The sequence below is a fragment of the Phoenix dactylifera genome, chromosome 5 (assembly GCF_051530095.1).
Source record: "Phoenix dactylifera cultivar Ajwa chromosome 5, Ajwa_hap1_PhDact_Kaust_v1.1, whole genome shotgun sequence".
In the NCBI taxonomy this organism is placed as follows: domain Eukaryota; kingdom Viridiplantae; phylum Streptophyta; class Magnoliopsida; order Arecales; family Arecaceae; genus Phoenix; species Phoenix dactylifera.
This window is the reverse complement of record NC_143194.1, coordinates 23,758,512-23,769,781: the sequence shown is the minus strand read 5'-3', so window position 1 is coordinate 23,769,781 and position 11,270 is coordinate 23,758,512. Positions and strand designations below refer to the sequence as shown.

General features: G+C 38.2%; 1 protein-coding gene across 4 annotated transcripts; it reads right to left on the bottom strand.

Moving 5' to 3' along the window:
• Positions 1-727: 727 nt before the first annotated feature.
• Positions 728-11,049, bottom strand: LOC103718301 (CLK4-associating serine/arginine-rich protein). Of its 4 annotated transcripts, none has more exons than XM_008807053.6 (13): positions 10,673-11,049; positions 8,862-8,900; positions 8,640-8,788; positions 8,376-8,451; positions 6,678-6,972; positions 6,475-6,581; positions 6,292-6,339; positions 5,986-6,192; positions 5,544-5,645; positions 5,029-5,168; positions 4,684-4,822; positions 1,032-1,148; positions 728-929 (listed from the first exon to the last, which is right to left on the bottom strand). In XM_008807053.6, exons 1-13 carry the CDS (start codon positions 10,867-10,869, stop codon positions 905-907), a joined length of 1,641 nt encoding a protein of 546 aa, XP_008805275.2. In that variant the 5' UTR covers positions 10,870-11,049; the 3' UTR covers positions 728-904. The 4 variants fall into 4 exon arrangements, with proteins under 4 accessions (XP_008805275.2, XP_008805276.2, XP_008805277.2 ...); XM_008807054.6 differs by having other exon boundaries at positions 1,032-1,145; XM_008807055.6 differs by having other exon boundaries at positions 5,029-5,162.
• Between the last annotated feature and the right edge of the window lie 221 nt (positions 11,050-11,270).

Here is an 11,270-nt window from a genome sequence, read left to right as displayed (position 1 = left end):
CAAAGGTTAGGTGGTTTTGATTAGGTCGCTAAAACGTCAGCTCCAAAGGAGGTGTGATGGCGGATGTCAGGATGATTAGTTGGGCCTCATACCACATTGTCATGACTGTAATCACACCCATAAACATCCACCATCTATAGTGTTTATTTGTATAGCCTGAAAAAAAAAAAATTAAGTGTTTACTGAATATGAGAATTTCATAAATGTAGCAATACATCTAGCAAAGAGAATGGTTGCTTCAACCATTCCTTTTGTGAGTCCACCCAAGGAACAGTATACTTAGAAAATTGGGCCTGGCAGTTTCCAGATTCATCCATGCAATTTCAGGCACATACATTCATGCAGGTTTGGATCAAGACTTTCACTTGTACAACATCAAGCATTGAAATGAAGCCGGTAGCACGAAGCATCTCTTACCGCTGCAGCACCTACTGCAACAACATCTCCACTTACGTACCACAGGAATTGGCATTTTTTAAGATATTTTCCAGGATACCAGGAGATTAGATTTCCTTCACAAGCTTTTTATGATTTGAGAACTTATATTAGGACATATGCCCCATTTCCTGAACGGAAAAGGTTCATCTGGTAAAGCATCTATCATTTGCTGTGTTTATCTGCATTCTACTGGAAAGATTTTGACGATGGCATAAAAAAAGGTCCTAAAAATATAGGTGTTTAGAGAGAGAGAGTTCCCTCAAATGGAGTTACCAAGAAAGATGCAGAGTTTCATGCAGAGAACCTCTTGCTGACATGTTCTTTACACAAAACATGATCAATACTAACACCGAAGAACAAGGGCAGTGAATGTTAATCAGGCAGAATTGAATTCACATACAGCCCAGAATCCTATAAAGATAGCTTACAAAACTATCAGAATCCACTTTAGCTTAATCACAATGCTTCAGTGTCTGGACCGACTTCGTAACCTGCGACAGCAGAATCTCCTCAAGAACCCAAGTTCATAAAAATCTGACATGGGTATAACACAATCAACTCGAGATATCAGAGTACCTGAGAGATGTGATTACCTTGGGGAACGTGATCGGGAGAAAGAACGGGAACGCGATCTGGAGTAGTATCGACGAGGGCTCCTGCTCCTGCTCCTGCTCCTGCTCCTGCTGCAGCTTCTACCATGTTGTCGTCTTCTGTCAACAAACACATGAATTATGTCATCACCAGCCTATAACAGGAAACTTCGATATAGAGAAACTCAAAAAACATATTGGGCATCTTAGAGCCGGCGCTAGAAAAATGAAATGCAGAATCAAAATAGCTCCAAACTTACAGAAAAATTAGCTTAAAATATTATGGAGTTCAATTCAATATCACTGATGTTCCTATTCAAACTGCTGGCAATGGGCCACAAGGATCAGATGCAGTCAGTAACCTAACATATATTGATACGAGACTGCTTTTGGACTTTGTCGGTGGAACCTGATTTTGATATATTTGGAATGCCTTTCAACCTATGATAGAAGAAATTTGTTCTCTTCATCTGGTTTGTAGATTGAAAAGTCTCACTGATGCATCAGGATTCAAGATGGAAATTTAGAGGCAGAAAGGTTGGTGAATGGTGAATGCTGTCAGGGGACAGAATTTGTCTTTGGAAGGCTTATTTTTGAGCTTTGCATCTGGATACTTAAATGGGTAAGGATGATCTCATGCACGCACATGCACGCAGATCAGACAACCCCCGCACATAATGGAAAGATACAGCTCAATTACTTCATTATCAAGGCTGCCAAGTTAACGGATATGATCAGTCTCCCCCACCACCTAAACACATCATGCACAACATGGATAAAGCCACCTTGCAATCAGAATTGGTTGATTATCTAGTAAAATGAACTGACCTAATTGTTTATCCAAGTAATAACACCAAAATTGAAGCAACTCCCAATTATTTCTACATGAAGATCACTTAAATTAGCACAAGAGGAGTGAAGGTTATTGAAGAATTATGTAAAAGAATGTGATAAGGAGCTTATCACAAGTAGCAGCTATCAAACTAATTAAATATTGAAAACTAATCTCCACACACAACTCACCATCGAACAGTTCATGATTTTTCCCATACTATAACCGACTAGAAATCCAGTTATACTTGGTTTAATGGAGTTCTACTTTGGAATGAGATGCCGTACATCAAATAAAAACACCTCATTGACGAACTTCATAATAAAGAGAATGAAGAACCTATTTTAAAATCTTGCACATGTGACAGAAGCTCAGACCACTGATCAATGAAAACCTACTTCCTATTGCAACCTATAGGAAAGTATACTGAAAGCATTCAGGTTGAACAAGAAGTTTGAGCAAAACCTGACCTAACATATTTGTCCCATGCCATGCTTATAGATCTCCCAGAAGAGCTATGCTATTATAATTAAATCACGTATAATTTTGCCATTTGACCGTCATGGCTTTGACAGCTAACACTGATCAGTTGATATCAGGACATTCGACGACAAATTCCGAAATCATTCTGCTCTTTCATGCATCGACTGCTAAAGTAACAAATTCCCACAGATCAATTAAAACTGGACATGCATGTCTGCCTTGGCTTCTAAAACATTGCAGCTCTAGTGCTTGTCTGCCATTGATCTGAAAGTCAATGTAGAAAAATTGGCGCGAGCCCCCTTAGGTATATAATTGCTCCCCCCATAATCCATAAAAGAAGTTACCAAGGCTAAAGGCTGAGAATTCCAATACACACATAATGTCTAGCATGGTATAAGATAATGCATAACGGGCTCATAATAGTGTTCCTCAGTTAAGCCGATTAACTGGTGGCCAAGTATTTGCCCTAATATTTGCAATTGCTCTAGTATAGCAGGCTTCTCTAAGAAACTAGACTGACTTGATCTCTGCTTACTGTGGAGTGACTGTCAGCACAAAAATAAACAAAAAAAGAAAAAAAAACTCATAGTATTGACAAAAGAACACCACCAAATTTCATAACATTCTTCATGTTGAGGTTCAAGTATGAAACACCTTACATCCAACAATATGTAGCCACTCGTGGTAACTGAGCTATGAAATGGCAATTTAACCATATCATATAGTACATTGCAGCATTTTCCAAGCCTGCTGTATACATGGAAATAATAGGTTTGCCAATCAAGGACAATCACCTCATGCCATATATTGCTGATCGATGTGGATTTCTTTTCAAAATCACCATAAAGAAAAACTACAGCAATATTTATTTAATGAATAATCAGCTCAAGGATGACATCAGAAACCATGATAACACTATCACCACAAAGGTCTAGGGAACCTTGAAAAGGAATCAACACAATGAAACGTAGTACAATGTGCAACTTAATGTACAAATGTGCAGCTTAACATATGACTGGTGTGCTAACATTACTAAGAAATTTCTCAACATGCAAGAAAGGTTTCAAAGCCACAAAATATTTTTGACCAAAACACAACCAACTCTTGCAATCCAGGCACATAAGAACCTCATTGTTCGCTAACAGTTGGATAACGGTGCTTGTGTAGGCTAACTGAGATTTCAGTCCTGGTGGACCAACTGCTTAAGTTTGACTATATGCTGCAAACTCCTCAATAACATATTCAAGTTGGATGGATAGCTGATATATTAGGCAGCTTAACGGACACGTTATCCAGAAAGCTTTTCAAATAATCAATAACACTATTAATAAACTTAAATCTTGGTATGTTACATTGGAAAGAATTATTACATTCAGACCAACCAAACCCAAAACATAGTTTATAAAAAAGATTTTTGTGGAAATGCAACAAAAACTAGGCCGCAAGCAAAGAGTCATCATTACCTAGTAACCTTGTGAAATATTTACACAAATGTACAGGAAGATAAAGGGAGAGCCTGGCATAACAGTAAGGTTGCTCCACTATGACCTAAAGCTCATTGATTTGAAACATGGAAATAGTTTCTCCGCACACAGGGTAAGGCTGTGTAACATCTAACCACCCTAGATGCCGCAATAGCGGGAGCCTCATGGACCACCTTTACATAATAAGATGAATATTGTTCCTTTAAGAATTTGCATGGATATCACCTACAAGTCATATTCTGACAAAACTAGCATTATTGAATACTAAGTCAAGAAGGTGTTAATCCATGCAATGAGCACAAAGCATGCTAAGGTGCATAAGTGATAAAAGTATAGAACCATTAAGAACAGCTTGGATTTCAATTGGGATGGAAACTTGATGTTGCACCAATGGTGGGCAAAATGATAGATAACTGATTAAGATGACAGGTTTATGTATAGCTTGAACTCGTTTTAAAAATATTGAAAAAGATGAGACCTGCAACAAATTCAGATGGCAGTCAAGAGATGGGACTCGAAGAATATTCATTTTAACCAATTAAATTTAACTATATTGGCTGAGATAAAAATTTGTTATCATTGATAAGAGCATGTCAAAAATAAGCTTAAAAGCAAAAAAGGATACCTTTAAGCTGCTACCAAACAGGTAATATTATGGTCACATGGTTAAGAACCCACTTTATTAGTAGAAATAATTTTTGCAACATACTGACAGAAAGTAACACTAACCCTCTATGATATCTAATGATCTTTAGTTGACTGCTAGATTCATCAGTCTCACAATGAAATTTCCATATAACAAGCTCACTGAAAAGTAGAACAGAAAGAAGTAATCCAGTTTTACTGGGAAATGTACCTTGGTGGAGAACAGCTCCGGCTTCTGCTACGGCTACGATACCTGTAGCGACTTATTCTACTTGTTTCTGCAAGCTTTTCCTGCCTCTGGCGTTCCAGCTCCCGCTTCTTCGCCATCTCGGCAGCAGTATCTTTTCGAACTGCAGGGCATAATCATCAATAGCCACATGCCAGAATCAATTGCACAGCTAAGACTGTCGAGGATTTTATAATTAATCATAACCCATAAAATATGTTTTCATTTTAACAGAGCATGACTTTATAAATACATATAGCCCACAACATATGCTTGCATTGTTAACAGAATCATTTGTTGCTGCTGGCTCAGACAAGTCAGAAACCTTACTTTGTTTATTCAGTTGTTTACTCATTATCCTTTTCAGACGTTCCTGTGGAGTTTCTTTCTTTTCACCTAGTTGGGTTTTTAAAGGACCCCCAGTAGCAGTCTTGCTTAGTTTCGCTATTGCTGATGATGATGTGCTGGCACTCAAAAATCAGAACTTGCAAAGTCAGAAATTCAGAGAGCACTCATGCTATCAATATAAATCCTAACTTAACAAAATGGTAAAACATCTTACTATTAGAATAATGATCCTGTATATATTAAAAACCATTAGAAATATAACTTGTAGCTCAAATCCAACCAGTCGTTGCTCCCATCTGACCCAAAGCTGGGCCAAGTGCCCTAGTTGAATGGGGGGCCCAAAATTGAGACATCAGTCTAGGATGCAAGGATTCTACAAGGACGTATTTAAGGTTTCATCGGTAGTTCAGGTAAAGGCAGACTTCAACTTACACCCACCATAATCTGCACCCACCACAACAACACAGCTAGAAAGGTACAGGTAGTTGATGATCTACCTGACTGATGGTTTCGACATTCTGGTACTCTTTTCCCGTTCGAGGGATAGAGCAGATGCAGGATCAACATGAAGTGCCTCAAGAATTTGACTACCAGATGACCTGCAAACATGCAAGAAACATTAGAGATACCCACGGTAACATTTTGAAACCTTCTAACGAGGCTTGGGAAGTGGTTGAATAGATATATTTTACAAAAGAACTGCAATTGTGCGTTGAAGAAGGCAAATAGATGATCCCAAAGAGCTCATACAGCTCCCAATCTAACCTAGCCAACCCTATCCTAATCCCCCTCCCCCAGACCATGCTGTCAAACCTGGGCTTCACCTACCCCCAGACCCCATATATTCAGCTTTAGGAAACCAGAAAGAGCACCAGAATAAGCTGCAGCAGAGAAAACATTGCCCTATCTTTGCAAGAATTAAAGGTCGAGTGCCCCGACCGGTTCAGTAGATCAGCTTGCAATGGAGATGATGGTGGGGAGATTCCTTCCACTTTTTGGTCATCCATGTCAGTTGAACCTCCAAATTCTGTAATATACTCAATTTTGGGCGGCTTTGGCTTGCTCCGATGTCCATTATCAGCATGAGAACTGCGATCATGTCGTCTTGAATGTGAAGGTGAATATGATTGTGACCTGGATCTGGACCTGTCAAAAAGAAAAGGTATAGCTGAAAATAAAATGTAGCACTCGAAAAGTATACCTCAAAAATGATAAACAATAGCATCTTAAATAATTGTTGCATACATTCTGGAGCGAGGATAAGCTTCATATGTGGGACTTCGCCGTGGCTCCCTGAATCATGGATGTTCCCATCGGCATAATTAGCAATGACATTGCACAACAATCAATACACGAAACATAGCTATTGAAAAATATGACCTTAGCATTCAATTACCAGGAAAATTTAAAATTCTGTCTGCCTTTTACCTGTAGGGATCATGATGGGGTGCTCTTCCAATTGAACGTGCTGCTTCCCTCTCTCTTTCCCTTTCCATCTGAGAAGCTTTCCTTCTTTCCTTGCGACTCAATTTTCTCTGCCAATTTTAGAAATGTAAGTCCCACAACAGTGGTGGTAAGCACATCTGCAACCAACCAACTCAAAAGATCTTTACATCTGCTAGCAAACTTACAATTGCCGGATCCCCTTTAATTACTTCTTTCTGTCGTTTCTCTTCCTCCTTGGCTTTTTTATCCATGTAAACTAGCCAGTTATATCTCTTGACACCAAATTCTTTTGCAATCTTTTCCATTCCTTCGTCATTACTATCATCACTACTGAAGTCTTTCTCATCATCATCATCTTCATCATCTTCATCCTCATCATCGCTGTCCAGATGATGGGATTCTTCATTACCATCGCCTTTGTAGGAGAACCCCACCTGCGAGTATGAACCTTTGCTCGCTGGAGCTTGTAATGAATGTGGTCTGTGTGGAATAAATTAAATTATTATAACATACAAAAAAAGAGTTGCGGCAATGTGCATAGCACAGCAAATTAACTAGATACAAAGAACACACTCATATTTTTAGAATACATGAAATTACATCTTTTGAAGATAATGATAAAAGCTATACTCCCTACCAATTTGTTTGAATGCTAATAAGAAAGGCAGTAGTCTCAAAAAAAAAAAGGTATACACCGAACATGTATGGTACTCCAACTGAAGTGTGTTGCCATATGCGCCGCAAAGATGAAGATTTAGGCACAAAATTAAATTGGATTGCATGTTGCTACCCCTACAAATCGTGTTGATACATTCAAATTTACGTGATCATATAGGAAAGAGACCACATGGTACCGGCAGTAAATCAGTTGCAGGAACCAATGTATCAGAAATCATGACTCTTATGCAAAGTAGCGCACATCCTTTGGGACACATCCTATGAGTTGTGTGTGCACCTATTATAAAAGAAAGCCATTCTCACCTACACCATGAATGCTTAAGTGTAACTTAAGGAATCTTTAGTCCACTGCAATCAGTGGAGGTAAGTACAAGAAACATATCTAAACCATTGCCAAAATGAATTATGTTCCGAGTGTAGCCATTCGAACATTGCTGGTTACAGCAAGTTGTAAGGTATAAAGAGGCATACCGCAAGACAGTGGAAAAATACTACACATTAAATACTTATTTTAGTTAGAGAATTATGCTTGAATTAGCAACATGACCAACAAGCTCAAGAATATTATCCATAGGTTTTATTAGGGGTGCAATCGAGCTGAGTCAAGTCGAGTAGAGGCTCGAGCTCAACTTGATTCAAAATATTTAGGCTCAAAACTCAATTCAAGATCGATCGAGCCTCAATATCCAAGCTCAAACTTGATTCGACAAAAAAAAAAGGGCAACACTCGAGATCGACTCAACTCGAAAATCAACTGAGCCATACTCGAGCTCAAATTCGAGCCTTGGTCATAATTTAAAAATATAGTTAAAACAAAATGTAACATTACATTATATTTTTAAAATATTAAACTAATAATATATTATAAATAAAAAACAATACTATTAAAAAAATATATACTCGACTAGGCTCACGAGACTTTGAGTTGAGTATTTTGCTACTCGAGCCCAACTCGGCAAACTATTCAAGCTACTCGAGCCCGGTAACAGAGTTGAGTTGAATCGAGCTTGGACCTGAGTTGAGCTCGAGCAGCTCGCAAGCAGCTCGCCTCATTTGCACCCCTAGGTTTTATGCACATAGAACCCCAACTTTGAAAAATATTTAATTTTTGAATTGGGAATTCAAGAATTCTCACTCATAAGAGACAGAAGATATAAAAGTGCTCTATCATATCAAAATCTTCAAGAAAAAGAAGTCATCCATACCTCTCCAAAGCAAAGGGAACAGCAGTCTTTGCCTCCAATTCTTGGTGAACATGTTGCAAACCCTCCTCATCAGTAACTGTGGATAGATATTATTTTGCACATAAACAGAGTTCAGATAATTTAGTATTGTTGTCATTAGACAAAAAAGTCAGTATTGACAATGAGAAAATTTAAACATCACCCACAGAAATTGGAATTAGATGGGAAAATTGAAATTCTTAAAGCACTAATATGGAATTTTTAAAAAAATCAAGAACTACCGACATCCTCTACGCCGATGCTTAATTAAATCCCGATAACGCTCAAAATTAACAAACTCTTCTAACTCTTCTTCTTCCTCAGTCTTCTCTTGAACTCGAAAAGGCCTAGAACTAGAGTCTCGAATGAAATCAAGCAAAGCACGACCATCAAATCTGTCCACCAATGTAGCGAATTAGGTCAGAGCTGTCATGATCTATGAAAAGGTTAAAAGGTTAAAAGATATACCTGTCAATCAAAATATCCTGTTTTCCATTCCATGGTATCCTGCAATAGAAACAAAAATACACTTTTAACACAATTCATTCATGTGAAAAATAATGGCAATCAGACATCATGAGAGAATGAGGTACTGCTCATGTTAAAGCTACTTGTTTTACAACTTCTAAGCCAAGGGTAAATTACTCAAACTCATTATATTTCAGTTAATATTTGATAATGTAACAACAATTCTTCCCCCATTTATTACATAAAACTACCCAAGCAATCCTTTCTAGGTTTTCTAAATTCTAACAAAATTAAGATATCTAAGAAACTTTCCTATAATGAATGTTTTGGGCAGTCATCTAAGCAAAGAAAGCACCATATTAATCAATTCAATGTCTTCATTTAGTCAGATTTCATATTCTTTTTTTTCTCCTTGCCATTCTTCTTTCTCTGAATTTTATTATTCTTATTCTTCTGCTACTGCCTCTGAATGACCACCACCCTTTCCTCTATTACGTCCCTTTACATTTATCTTTTTTTCTGCAGCCGCCACCTCCTCTTGACTACTATGGTGGCAGCAGTGCTGCTGCTGCCGCCTTCTTCTTTCTGTTATGCTGCATTCTTCTTATTCTTATTCTTATAGAGCAGCATAGAAATGCATATTTCATGACTTGGAGATTTAACTCCTTAAGCATCTGCTTAGGTATTGACCTGGGCCATACAGGGTCCAACCAACTGGTCCTCTTTGGTGTTTTCACTCCCTCATAGGTGAGCGTCTTATACATGTGTTCGCAAGCTGGATGCTATCAATTAAGAAAATGATAAGTTAGAAATCACTTGGGATAGAGACACTTGGCAAAACAGGATTTGTTTTTTTTCTCGGTATGAGAACGCAAAAGGTATAAACAAAATGCCAAAATTGGCATTCAGAGCTTAGATTGAATTCAAGAAGTGAATGAATTTTTCTTTCTCTAAAGTTACAGAAAAATTGTGGTGAATGATAAAATTCTATATTTTCACAAGAACCTTGAAAGGATTTGATAAATGGATCCTGATCAATAAATGCCTCTCAAATCAACCTTGATGTGGTATGTCATGAATCAAAGCTTGATGGCAAGCAAAACCCTATTGCTAAATATGTTGTTGAGGCATGGTGGAATACCAGCGTCGCCAATGAGACTAAAATGATGTGTTGATTTATAAATCAACAAATTCTTTATCTCAGTGAGCCATGCAGAAATAATTAACAGCTCTGCACAGGTTCCTGCCTGTATTATCAAAACTTAATCACACATTAAGATTGAATGATCATCATCTCTTGAAAGTGGTCTTCAATTTTATTTTTCTTTGTTGTCTGGAATAGGATAGCAATGTTATTTGCTTTTCTGTTTCAGATTACTGAGAAAAGCAAAACAAATTTAAGCATAAGTATTTTTTCTCTTTCTTTGCCCATTAATTCAACATGAAATAACTTAACAGAGTGGTACAATGTAGAAAGTCAATTCATAGTAGTAGCAAAAGATTTCCAAATTCAAACACAATCGAACCTATGCCCATGAACACCTTTTTCAAATTTCTGTTTTTGGCTTAAGAGTAATATCAATCGATTGTATACGATAAAATCATTTGTACATCGCCTAGATGAAACTTTTCATTAACGGATAGGATATGAAATCAAAAGAAGAAGAAAAAAATCACCATGAGACCAAGAGCTTTAAACCTTCAGATATACACCCAGGCATCAAACAAAAAATCAAACACCCCATAACGAAACAACGGGGAAAAACACTTTAGAATTTTTTTCTAGGGGAGGGGGGAGAGGGAGGACGTACAGGCCCTGCTGGTCCTGGGCGGCCTGGTAGAGGCCATCGTCGCGGTAGACGCGGCATCGAGATCCGACGATCTGGAGCGACTGCTGGGGGTCGCCCCGCCGCTTGGCGAGGAAGAGCGCGCGCCGCTGCGCCCGCTTCCGGGCCGCGTCCATCAGGTCGTGGACCTTCCTCTCCGACCTCCGCGCCTCGTGCCACATCTTTCTTCACTCCTTTCTCAATTCGGAGATCGCAGAAGAGATTCCAAAACCCTAACCCTAGAAGTTTTGATGGAGGTCGAAGAGAGAGGCTATCGAATTACAGCCCGCGACCTCGTGAAGCTGATCGAAGAAATTAATCAACTCCACAGAATCTCCCGGAAATGTCTATTTTCCAATCCCTTACTGGGCTGGGCTTTTTTCTTTTTTAAGTCAAGACTTCGGCTAGTTGACCGGACAATTAGACCTAACCCAGCCCAAGCAAGGCAATCTTTTCTTTTCTTTTTTCCTCTTACTTTTTTATTCTCTTTTCTTTTTCTATCATATTATTTATTGTATTGTAAAAAATAAATTTGTAGTACTATGCTCAAAAGTAAAGATGATCATGAACTGGATTTGAAATC